Source organism: Marmota flaviventris, chromosome 1 (genome assembly GCF_047511675.1).
Source record: "Marmota flaviventris isolate mMarFla1 chromosome 1, mMarFla1.hap1, whole genome shotgun sequence".
Lineage (NCBI taxonomy): Eukaryota > Metazoa > Chordata > Mammalia > Rodentia > Sciuridae > Marmota > Marmota flaviventris.
In genome coordinates, this window is record NC_092498.1 from 24,914,424 (window position 1) to 24,927,097 (window position 12,674).

The 12,674-nt window shown below is 51.5% G+C and overlaps 1 protein-coding gene across 1 annotated transcript; it reads right to left on the reverse strand.

The window, feature by feature from the left end:
* Positions 1-424: 424 nt before the first annotated feature.
* Positions 425-11,627, reverse strand: Irf5 (interferon regulatory factor 5). The gene is made up of 9 exons (XM_027955812.2): positions 11,044-11,627; positions 7,283-7,488; positions 3,592-3,781; positions 3,159-3,217; positions 2,713-2,746; positions 2,272-2,538; positions 1,658-2,050; positions 1,451-1,569; positions 425-1,238 (listed from the first exon to the last, which is right to left on the reverse strand). Exons 2-9 carry the CDS (start codon positions 7,475-7,477, stop codon positions 993-995), a joined length of 1,503 nt encoding a protein of 500 aa, XP_027811613.1. The 5' UTR covers positions 7,478-7,488; positions 11,044-11,627; the 3' UTR covers positions 425-992.
* Between the last annotated feature and the right edge of the window lie 1,047 nt (positions 11,628-12,674).

Here is a 12,674-nt window from a genome sequence, read left to right on the forward strand (position 1 = left end):
AAACTGATAGTTATTGAAGCTGCTACATGGGAATTTTCTATTATCCTTCCAATTTTCAAAAATGTTTAAAATTTTTCATGATAAAACAATAAATTGTCAGTCCAGAAAATTATACTCATGAGCTATCTCATATTCAGACAACATTATCTAATAGCATATGAATATACATGAGGATAAGAGACTAACTGGTCCCAAATGTAGCTAGAATCCCAGGCCTCCCTTTTTCACCACTTCTTAAGGGAAAGTTGATTGGGACAGGATTTTAGACTGCATACCTTGCCTCAGCCAGCTTCCTCCTGGAAAGCAGGCCATCCCATGCCAGCATGGGCCAGAGGGCAGGTGCTGGGGGGGACAGCCAGCTAGCATCCAAAGGAGGGTCTGGTAGAACAGCATGGAAGTCAGGCACTAGAAAAAAACAGCTCAGTCTGTTTTTAACATTTTTTTAATCCAAAAATACATAAAATTATATTTTCTACCCCAGGTTCTTAAACTCTGGAAAAGGGGGAGTAGTTGCCAACCTTAAGTATCCAGTAACACAAAGGCTCATCATATCCATCTCAGGAAGAAGAAAGAAGAGGAAGCAACACTCAAACTGGGGAACCCCCAAATCAGGCCCATGCCCAGCAGAGGCCTTGCTGAGGGACTTGACCCACAACACTTCTTGGCTCTTTTGCCAAAAAAAGGGGTGGGGGGCAACCATAACTAGGCCCCCAAGGTTGGAGGTGTTCTTTTCCTGCTCTTTTGGCTGCTGGCTGAGTTTCTTCAGAGCTAGAATGAACATAGGGTTAGGCCAAAGAAGATGGAGCCCTTTTAAAGCAGAGCTTTGCAGAGAGAACTTGGTGCTTAGGCCTTTCTTTGTACTTGGCCCAAATCCACATTCAGGAGACCCAGAGGTAGGACCTTGCAGCCAGCCAGGCCTTCTGGGGCTATCACAGCTGATCAGTCTACATAGTCACCCAGGAAACCTGGGCCAGCCAGTATTTGCAGCCCTGTTATTGCATGCTGACTGGGTGCATGGGCCAGGGCCTTTGTTCAGCACCAAGGCCTGCCACTGGAGGGGCCTGGGCCACAGGCTGCAGCTGTTGCTGAGACTGCCAGATGTGATGGAGCTCCTTGAACTGCTCCACCATGTGGTCTTTGAGGTCTGGGTTTGAGATCTGTAGGCGAATGCTGTCAGCTGACCAAGAAAGCTCCCCTGAGAACATCTCCAGCAGCAACCTGGCTGCAACAGGCACGACCTGGGAGACAAAGAAGAGAGAAAACTAGTGGCAGGGCTGCCAGATCCCACTGGGCATGAAAGTGGTAGACTGCCTCCTCCAGCCCTGAGCCTTGGTCATTTCTTGACAACCAAGTTCTTACCTCCCAGAGAGCCCTGACCCCCACCCTGGGTCAAGGGCCAGCCCTGTATGCGCCAGTACTCAAGCCAAGGCAGTGGGGCTGAGGGGCACACCTGTACAGTAATGAGCTTCTTCTCTCGGGGTTTTCGGTCAGGCCACTCTTCCCCGAAACAGAAGAAAATCTCAAAGGGAGGTGGGGCACTGGTCTGGCCCTTCTGGAACAGGATGAGCTCTGCGTTAAGATCAAGACACCTAGTTAGTCAGAGGCTAGAACCATGCCCTGGGGGAGAGGCAGCCAGGAGGAACTTGTGGAGTCTCACCATTGAGAAACTGCTCCAGGCTGAAGAGCTTGGTCTTGACCTCCCGCTGGATGGGGTTGGGGCTTGAGCCATGGGCTGTGGCACAGGGCCCGCTCCAGAACACCTTGCATTGGCAGAGACGGATGGCATACAGGTCTTGACCCTGCAACTGGAGGATGAGCCCTCGGTCTAGGACATCCAGCAGCTGGTTGGTGTAGAAGCGTTGCTTGTCGCTGGGGATGTCCTCAGGGCTGGGGAATCGCACTTGCTCCAGGCTCACAGGGCCAAAGAGTTCCACCTGCTCTTGGGTGGCCTCCAGTTGGCTATAGAAGAGCCGGCAGCCTTGTGGGTTGCTGATGGTAAGGGCACAGGGTGGCCGCCCCCGGTATTGGAACTTGATCTCCAGGTCTGTCACTGTGGGGCAGAGGGGCAGGCCACCCCAGCCATGAGCCCCCCCACCTGTTCTGCAGCCAGGAACAAGCCCAACCTCAGCGGCTCTCTCACTTTCTCCCTCCCAGCTTCCCGGGGGGCTGGCATACATACTTTTGTTCTTTCCCGTCATCCTCCACCTTCCTTGCCAGCTCTACCACAATCTCCAGCACTGTACCCACCCCCAGCACACCCAGGTTCCTTACAAGGCAGCATATGGGGGCTGATCAGCAGGTCAGGCAAGAGTTGCTCTCCTGTAGGGGGCAGGCTGGCATCCAGGGGCCCAGGCTCCACGTTCGGCAGGACCCCAGGGAGAAGATGCCCAAAGCCAGCAGCGTCGCCATGAGGAGGTGCCAGGAGGTTGGGGGCTGGAGCTGGGGGACCCAGCCCCACAGGTGGCTGGAGAGCTGGTGACCACTTGGCATCTTCTTTGGGTAAATAGGATGCCATTGGGGGGCCAGGCTGCACTGTTTCTACAGACAGTGGGGTGGACAGAGCCATTAAAGCCACCTCTAGAAAATGCCTCCCAGGCCCACCAACTCCCACCTCCTGCCAACCCTCAGCCTCCTTTCAGCCCCCTCCCAAGTACCTATGGTACTTGTCACTTCTTATGCTAGACCCCCAACCGTACTACCTCCAAGCCCCACCTGTGATGCTCAGGCCTGGTAACATCCTCTGGAGCTAAAGAGAAGACATGGGCAAAAGAGAAGAAGGCAGAGAGAAAGGAAGGCAGGTTATTAAACTGTTCTGATGCTGAGAAAATAAGGCTGGAGAAGCACAAGGCTGTCCCCTCCTTTCTTCAGCTCAGCTGAGGCCAGACCCTACCTCCAGAGAGTCCAACCTTTATGAGGGTCAATCAGTCAATGTGACATGCTGTGTAACAACACAGCCCAGGGAGGGACAAGGTAGGCACTCTGTTCCTGTCCTTCAGATCCCCAAGAAAATAAAAAAGAGCCGCAGAGGGCCATGGGCTCCAGAGGAAGGGACCGCTCAACCCTAAAATAGGGGAGGGCAGCAAAGCCCATCTCGTCGGTCAGTGGTCAGTGCAGGCAGCTGGATGCAGCCACCTCCTCACTGCCCTGCCCCCACGCACCTCTTCTTCTTCCTCCTCTTCTTCTGTACATACACTATAATCCTCAGTGGGCTGGGACTCTGCACAGCAAGGGAGAGAAAAGGACAGGAGGGGAATCAGTGACAATGCAGGAGTTGGGACATCCAGGCTCCATTTGGGCAGCCTGAGAGGTTTCCCAAAAGCCCTGCTGGGCCTTCTGCCCTCCCCAAAGCTATCCAAACACAGGATGAGATGAAAGGCACCACCACCAGGAACTGGTAGGGACCTCTCCCCTGACGCCAAGAGCCCAGAACAATGGCGGTGGTGAGGAAGAACCATCTGGGCCCCTGAATCCATTCCAAGCCCTGGAGTAATGACCTTGCAAAGCCCCAGCACCATGTCCTAGAAGGGCCCTGGGCCTTCCTACATTCACAGTAAGCCTCCCAGGTGGTCCATACAGGACCAGGCATGGTACCTGTGGGAGCAGGGCCATTGGAGCAGACCTCGTAGATCTTGTAGGGTTGAGGCGGCATGTCCCGGGGCCCATCATAGATGAGGCGGAAGTCCCGGCTCTTGTTAAGGGCACAGCGCAGGTTGGCCTTCCACTTGGCTGGATCAGCCTCGTCCACCCCCTCAGTATATTTCCCCGTCTCCTTGGCCCAGGCCTGGGACAGGAAGAGAGGACAGTTGACCATGGAGAACCTCACTCCTTGAAGCCCCAGCTATCCTTTTCTCTACCTTCCTGTCCTATAGGAGTCCTTGCTGAGATCTGTGGCCATAGGCTGAGCCTTGTTGAGCTGAGGGACTCATCTGCAACAAGTGGATGTGAAATAGTCCTTCTCTTGGGGTTCCAACAAGCTCAATAAACCCCGCAAGCTTTAAGGGGTATCCACGATTCACTGCTCCTAGCAGGGCAAAGAGGTATAGTTTCTACATAGGACAAAGTTACATGGTGGATATGGGTACATAATCTGGAGCCAGGCTGGTATCGAAACCAGCATGTGCCACCTGCCATGTCACTCTGCCTCTCTTTGCTTCATCCTCCTCATAATACCTATTCACAGGGTATCAGTGAGGGCTCCAAGAGTCAATGCCCATAAAGTACTCAAAACTGTGCCTTTATATAGAATGGGATGGATGTGCTTCAGCTATTGGTACGCTGCTCCTACTGCTGCTGCTGATGGTGATGTTGAGGATGCTTGCTAAGGTCTATCACTGAACTACACCCCCAGCTGCTACTATTATTTTAGATGGCAATTTGGTGATGTCAGGATTACAAAAGTTTCTACCCTCAAACCCAGCAACTGGGTTTCTATAGAATTATATAGACTAGCCAGTCACAATGGTGCATGCCTGTAATCTCAGGAGGCTGAGGCAGGAGGATCTCAAGTTCAAAACCAGCCTCAGCAACTTAGCAAGGCCCTAAGCAACTTAGCAAGATTCCCCCTTCCTTTTTTTTTTTTTCTTGTGGTACCCAGAATTGAGGCCAGAATAAAAAATAAAAAGGGCTGAGGATACAGCTCTGTGGCTAAGCACCCACAATCCCAGGTACCAAAGAAAAAATTAGACTTAACACAAAATTTTATACATACAGCTTATTCACTGTAGCACTATTTGTAAAAGCAAATGATCTGTGATATCCAATGTCCATAGTGGGGGCTGGTTAAATTATGTCTAGCTGGTTAAATTATGATCAGCTCAGAGAATTGAATATGCAGGAAGAGAAAGGAGGGAACTTTTTATACACTGATTGATCTTAAATATGAAGTGCAGACAGTATGTATACCGCTAGCATTTTTGTGAAAAGCTGGGAAAAGATAGGTGGTATTTTGCTTGTCTGCACGGAAATCTCTCAGGAAAGATAAACAAGAATCTGAGGTTGAGGCAGGAGGATTGCAAGTTCAAAGCCAGCCTCAGCAACTTAGTGAGGCCCTAAGAAACTTAGTGAGACCCTGTCTCTAAATAAAATACAAAAAAAGGGCTGAGGATATGGCTCAGTGGTTGAGCGGCCCTGGGTTCAATTCCTGGTACTAAAACAAAACATGGAATCTGATAAAACTATTGCCTCTAGGGAGTGGAGTGGATAGCTGGGACAAGGGTGCAAGGGAGACTTTGCTGTAAATCATTTTATACCATTTTCATTTTGAATTATGTAACTGTTATATATTGAAAAATAAGAAATGGATTTGAAAAAGAACTCTGAAAAGGGAAGTTCAGGTACAAATATTAAGAAACATGTATCCAGGGGCTGGGGATGTGGCTCAAGCGGTAGCGCGCTCGCCTGGCATGCGTGCGGCCCGGGTTCGATCCTCAGCACCACATACAAACAAAGATGTTGTGTCCGCTGAGAACTAAAAAATAAATATTAAAAAATTTTCTCTCTCTCTCTCTCTCTCTCTCTCTCTCCCACTCTCTCTTTAAAAAAAAAAAAAGAAACATGTATCCAAGTTTTAAAAATAAGCATTCTCTTTGACCCAGAACTATCCCCAAAGTTCCAGTAACTATCCCCAACGAAACCATTTAAAGGTTAGGACTTAAGAAAGTCTAGATGAAAACGTGGTTTTCCTAGTATGGCAATATGTAAATCAATGGATGTGTAACTGATGTGATTCTGCAATCTGTATATGGGGTAAAAATGGGAGTTCATAACCCACTTGAATCAAAGTGTGAAATATGATATATCAAGAACTATGTAATGTTTTGAACAACCAACAATAAAAAATTTAAAAAAGAAAACGTGGTTTTCAACACTGAAATACGAAAAGCAGCCTGAAGAGTACAAAAATTGGTGTTGGATGCTAAATCTTTCCAGTGGAATATTCAACAGTCACTACAAGTGATGTGGGCATATTTTGGAAAGGAAAACTAGTTCTGATGTTGGGGGAAAATGGTCCAGGTCCTGGGTGCTCTGGCCCATGCTTATAATACCTACTAGCTACTCCAGAGGCTGAGATGGGAACATTGCAAGTCAAGCCAACCTGGGCAACTTAAAGAGACCCTGTCTCAAAATACAATTCTTTTATAAAAGGAGGGGCTAGGGACACAGCTCAGTTGTAGAACACTTGCCTAGCACACTTGAGGTATGAGTTAAATCCCTAGTTCCACAAAAATAAAATAACAAGAAAGAAAAAAGATTTGTAAGTTATAAAATAATATATGGCTTGATTCTAATTTTGCATTACATATACACATAGAAAACTGGAAATTATCAGCAGTTATATTTTCTATTAAAAAACCTATTATATTTTATTTATTTTTGCATTACAATTCTTAATATAGCATTATACCATAATTTATCATATCTCTGATTATATATAAGATATGTTGACACCAAATTCACATCTTCATACATGTATTTTATATAATGATGAGGGTCTCCTTCCACCATCCATGCTATTCCCCTTCTCCCTCCCTTTCCCTCCCACCCCTATTCCCTATCTAGAGGTAATCTTCCTCCCTTGCTTTCCCTCCCAACCCCATTTTAATAAGTCACCCGCCTTATATCAGAGAAGACATTCGGCGTTTGTTTTTTTGGGATTGGCTAACTTCACTTAGCATAATCTGCTCTAATGCCACCCATTTCCCTGCAAATGCCATGATCTTATCCTATTATATTTTCTATTATAAAAATGATAATGGGGACTTCCTAGCATTAAGATTATGGATGAATTGGTAACCTCCAATTCTATGTATACTGAATGTGTGCTCCTGGTTAATGGCATGAGGCTAGAACCAGGGGTAGGTAGAAGTCACTAGAGGCTTTCCCAGGGACTTTTGGTCCCAACTTTGCTCTGAGGTACAGGTTAGAAAAGGTAACCCTATGGCTATGTTCCCCCTTGCTGCCTCCTTTTTTTCCTTGTGGTACTTAGAATTGAGCCCAGAAGTACTCTCACATTGAGCTTCATCCCCAGACCTTTTATATTTTTTATTTTGAGACAGGGTGGATCAAACTTGAGATTCTCCTGCCTCAGCCTCCCAAGTTGTTAGGAATAGAGGCTTGTACAATTTTGCCAGCTCCTATGTCCCCAGTCTAAGCCTGGTGTCACCTTGGCAAGGCAGCTGAAGACTGGCCAGCCTTGAGGAGATTTGTGTGTGTTTGTGTGTGTCCTCTTCCTAGGGGTGGGGGTGGCTTTAGAGGTCCAGGCAGCACCCTGCCCAACCCTTACCTTGAAGATGGTGTTGTCTCCGTCCTGGCTGGGACCATGCCTGGTGGCATGGCGCCAGGGGATGTAGAAGAATTTCCTTTCCCCGTTGACCCACTGAAGTCCTGGGTATTGGCAACTGTTCACCTGGGCCACCAGCCAGGGCTTCAGCCGCACCCGGCGGGGTGGCGGGGGAGCCCCAGGGGCTGGCTGGTTCATGGCAAAGGGGTCTGCAGGAGAAAGCAAGAGGGAGCTCAGCAGATCGGCAGCTGGACGCTCCCTGCCCTAGGTGGGGGGAGCCTGGAGGGATAGACAGTCTCTCCAGTCCATCCAGGTGTTCAAGGCCAATTCTCCTTTCCAAATCTTGGCTTTCTTGTCACAGAGTCACTGAGTCTGTGCTTTGTGTCCAGAGGGAAAGGAAGGAAGTGATTTCACACTAGGGGATGCTGTGGGCAGCCACACCAGACTCTGCACCCAGCTGGGGCTTCCCTTCTCTAACTGCTAACATAACAGAACCTAGCTGCCCCTTGGCTCTCAGCTGCCTCCCTTCACAGGTGAGGGCACTCCTCATTCCACAGCTAACAGCTGCCTGATACCTGGGACAAAGCCTGGCTCCCTTGCTTACAGGTGGGCCAACAGGTGTGAGGGCTCCCACAGGATCTGACGTTTCCACCATAACTGATCCATTCCATCCTTGCTCAGCTTCTCCTCAGCTTCTCCCCGCTCCCTGTTTTTCTCACCCTCTTTCCTCTAGGAATCCCCTCAACAAATCCTCTATATAAGAATTCCATCTCAGGTTTCTAGGAAATCTGGCCTTAGACAAAAAAATAGAATATATGAGTGAAAGGAAGGTTTCCACACCTACTTCTCAGAGCATCTGTTCTCAGTTATCCTCAGGGACGAAGGATCCCTTCACCCTGATCTCTTCCGAGAAATCCCATCAACCTATCTACCTCCAGCAAGGCTGGTGGCCATTAAGCTTACATCTGACCCCTCTAAAGCCATCCATTTCTTAGCTACTTCTTCCTGCCCCATCTTCCACTGGATACACGTTTGTTCAGCGTTTAGGAAGCCCCTCGGGTGTGCAGGCTTGTACTGCACACAGATGCAGGAAGTACAGAGCCAAGATCTCACAATTCCCCGTGGGTACCTGGGCCCCAGTCTCTGCCTCACTGGAGTCAGGTCAACAGGACACATGAAGTGTCCTCCTTTCCACCTGTTTGTACCCCCTCCCAACCCAGAAACTGAAATTCTTCACAATCTGGAGCCCCTTCCTGCTCCTGGTCAGTTTTTCTCCGTTGCTTGCCCCAAAGTCTGTAACCCCAGGGTCAGTGACCAAAAGGAGAGAGCCATCATACCAACTGGACTCTGAGGGGAATGTTGCTCAGCAAGTAAGAAACAAAGGGCTGAGCTGGACCCTTTGTCATTCCAGGCCCGCTTGGGCCTTGCGGTACAGAGCCTCAGTTTCCCCTGAAGTTCCTCTCCTAGTACTGTTTTGGGTTGCAGCTGCTACATTCCACCTCGAGACTGCCAGGGCGTCTTTCTGCAGGTTTCAGAGCAGTGCCCAGCTCAGCTACAAGGGACCCAAGCAGAGTAAGGACAGACCGGGACAAGGAGGATAGCAAGGCTCCCAGCCCTGCCCCCAGGCCTCAGAAGACTGTGGCTCAGTTCCTCTTTCTATATTAGCCTCCACCCAGCCCCAAGGGAAATGAAAGTGGTCTGATGGGACATCTCAGACACCTGACTCACTCTGGACTTAGGGAGGGAGGGGATGTAGAGAAAATTCACAAGTGAGTCCCCAAGACCAAACTTCCAACCACCCATCCCTAGCCTATTCCCTACCTCCCAAGCCAGCAGACAATCTCAGCATATTTGGTGTGGTCCTAAACATTGGGGAGCCTTACTCACCCATGTTTTTATTTGTAGCCCCAGAGTCCCTAGTCCTACAATAGAAGGATGACTGTGACCAGCAGTAGGCAATTCTTCTATGATGCCAAGTGGGTGGGCAAGTTACTCTGTTGACCCCCACATGCATGGCCAGGTCTGAAGCTGGAGGAACGGTTTTGCTGGGAGACCAGAAAACCCCCTTTGCTTCCTGCTGCTGGGGCTAAGGAGGAGCAGGGGTGAGTCCAGCCATCTGGCTCAACCCAACACTTCTCTAATTCAGAGCAAGTTTTTGAAAATATAACTTTGGCTTCAGTGTCAGAAAGCTGCAGTCCCTTGAAGTGGTCTAGGGACAAGGTATGGAGAAAGGGCTTCTACAACAAGCCCCACCATAGCTAAGAAGGTCTGTCCTCCAGGCTGCAGAAGGGTCTTCAGACTCAAGAACTTCTGACCACGACCAGTTCTGTGAGGTCCTTTCCCTTGAGCAGGATCAGGCTCATCATCCATCTCCCAAGAAGCTTTCTCCTGCCCCACAGTGGGCTTAGATCTGATTCAGATTTTCCCCCAAACTGTGAGTTCTGACTTCCAGTGTCTGAATACATCTGCCTGATGGAGGGTCTGGAGGCTTGAGGTGAAATTTATGCAGCTCTGAGGACTGAGCCTTGGAAAGCAGAGTAAACCAAGAGCTCCTCCAATACTTTCCATGGAAATGTTGAAGAGTGTGGGCTGCTGGAGTTCTGAGGGAGCCCCCAGAAACTGGCAGTCCTGAAGCCTCTGTTGGGGTGGAGAGACCCCTCAGCTCATCCTAGGGCCCTATTAAAGACCCAGGAGAGGACACTTGAGCAGGGGGAAACACCCAGGAACCAGGGAGCTGTAGGGAAAAAGTCAGCAGTAGTGGAAGTAATAGTTGGCAGAACAGCTGGTCCCTCTGCTTCCTCCTGAGGTTCTGATTCACATGCCTCCCTGAAAACTCCACACTCAACTCAGGGAGAAGGCAAGGGGTTCCCTTAGCAGAACCCCTAAAACCCGCCCCCTCCAGGTGAGCCGACACACCCTGGACCTGGCCCCCCTCAAAGTCCAAACACATTGAGACTCCGGGGCAGCAGGTGCTGCAGGAAGGGTTAGGGGAAGGCCAGGGTGCAAGGGGAAACCCCAAAGTAAGTCCTTTGGGTTAGAAGGGGTGATTTCCCAACGATTCCCTTGTCACTAGCCGGGAGCCTCTCGATACCAGCGCCCCAAGCCTGAGAGCTAAAGGGCGGGGGCGGGGACTCTGCCTCCGGTCCCGGGGCTCTCACCTAAAGACCTCCAGCGTCCCTTACCGGCTCAGATTACATCCTTTCTGGTCCTGCTCACTTATTACCGCTCTGGGGTCCAGGCCAAGGCTGGCCCTCGCGATTTCCCGCGCAGACTGGGCGCGGGGTTGACCACCCGCACCCCCGGGGTAGCCCGCGGTGCCGCTGTACACCCAAGTACCCGCTGTACCTCTTCAGGTTGCTGTGCCCCCGCTCTTTCCCCGCCTGTTATGCCAGGGCAAGGCCAGGAAAGTCCCCTCGTTCCACCCCCGCTCCTGGGTACCCGCTCCGGCGCCTCCCGGAGACCAGAGACTACAGCGGCGGCGGAGTGCGGTGCACAGGTCCTCACCATCTCCTCCCCCGCATCTCGGCCACACTAGTCTCACTTTCCCTCCACTTTTAGACTTGTTTCCTTCTCAAGTCAATAAGAGCTACCCCAAAATTACTGCACCCCGACTCTTCTCCGCTGCTTGGAGAGTCAGTGTCTACTTTTCTGGGCCGTGAGTCAAAGGATACACGACAACTCCATCTGACACCATCTTCCCCCAAACGCTCTTCACTGGTTTTAAGATCCTGGCAGAGTGACTGCTTGAAATCTCAACTTCTTACCCGAAAGGGTGAAGAATGGCCGAGGTAGAGGAATCGCTCTGATAGGGTTCGTGGCGTGGGGTTGGAGTCGGAGCCTCCCTCCACGGTGTCCCCAGCTACACTCCCGTCAGGCGCCAGAGTGCTGCTCCAGTCCTTGGCAATGGCGAAGCAAAGGGAGAGACGCAGCAGAGCAGGCGCCCTCGACAGTGGTGCCCACTTCTCGGTTCAAGCCTTGGGGCTCTCCCCGGGACGATGGCAGCCAGTGCCCAGCACCCCAAGCTCATCGACGCGTGGGAGGCACCTTGGAGGCATTCAGGCCGCTGGGCACGCCCTGCGGTAGGTGCCCACTAGAGCTTGGGCGCCAGGAGGAGCTGGACACGGACCCCACCCGCCCTCCCGGCAGGGTCCTGGAGGTGCGAGCCGTAGTTGAAGCCGGGGAAGTGGGTTGGCAGCAACAGGGTACCGCTCTCACTGCGCTCAGGGTGCGCTGGGCCGCGGCGCCGAAAGAGTGCGCTGCGGCGGAGACCTACCTGACTGCGGTGCGCCCTGTCGGCTGTGCCCGCGAGCACCGGCCGGGCGGCGGGGCCGAGCTGCGCCCCTCTGGAGCTGCGCCTCCCGCGGGTGGATGAACCAGCCTGGCACTTCCGCATCGCGCCGCCCACGCCCCTGGGCCGCCGCTGCGGAGCCTCAGTGCGCAGGCAGCGCCCCGCCCCGCGGAACCACCCCGAGCCCCAGCACTGACCCGGCGACCGCGGACCTGCGTTGAGCACCCGGCCAGGCCCAGGGCCTCCGGGGAGACTCCAGGCAACGAGGTTCCCTGGACCCGTCACTGGGCTACTTCAGAAATCTGGAACCGCAAAACAGTCAACCGACAGCTGCCCTCCACCTGCTGCAATGCTCGGGGACCCAGGGTTTCCCCAGCCCGCGCCCTCCAGAAGCCCAAGATCTGATGCACGCAGGTTGTCATTGGAGCCACATACCAGGGCTCCTGAGGCCGCAGATAGCCCCGGGCCTCCCCAGCACCCGCTGGCGCCCCGTGGGAGCGTGGCCCTAGCCCTGGACTGCGACGCCCCAGCTTGCAGGGGAGGATCTCTGGGCCGCTCTCCATTTCGCATCCTCAACCCCACACCTGCCTCACCCCAGCTCCTCTCTTAGTGGAGGTGTCACTGGCGCCAGACCCGCCTTTTCTTTCACCGCTACCTTCACCATTGGTTTGCCATTACGAACACTGTTTTGGTTGCATAGATGGGCCTCGCTGCCAGCCTCAACTTTCACATATTCTGTTCCTTCTGGAACATTCTTTACTTGATAACTCTGGTTCTTCAAATTTCCTATCAGCATCTCCTTCCTTAGGAATTCTGCCTTGACTTCCCCTCCTAGATGGGGGTTCCAGGACTGTGAAGGTCGTCCTCCTCTCTTCCACTGGTGATTTTTTTTTTTTTTTTTTTTTTTTTTGTGGTGCTGAGGATTGAACCTAGGGTTTGTGCATGCGAGGCAAGCACTCTACCAACTGAGCTATGTCCCAGCCCTCCACTGGTGCTTTTAATGAACAACCTAAACAGGAGCCCCTCCTGTCTTTTCATTGTTTGTTTACTATAGTAGTTTTTATTTTTTTAAAAAAATTTTAGTTGTATATGGACTCAATACCCTTA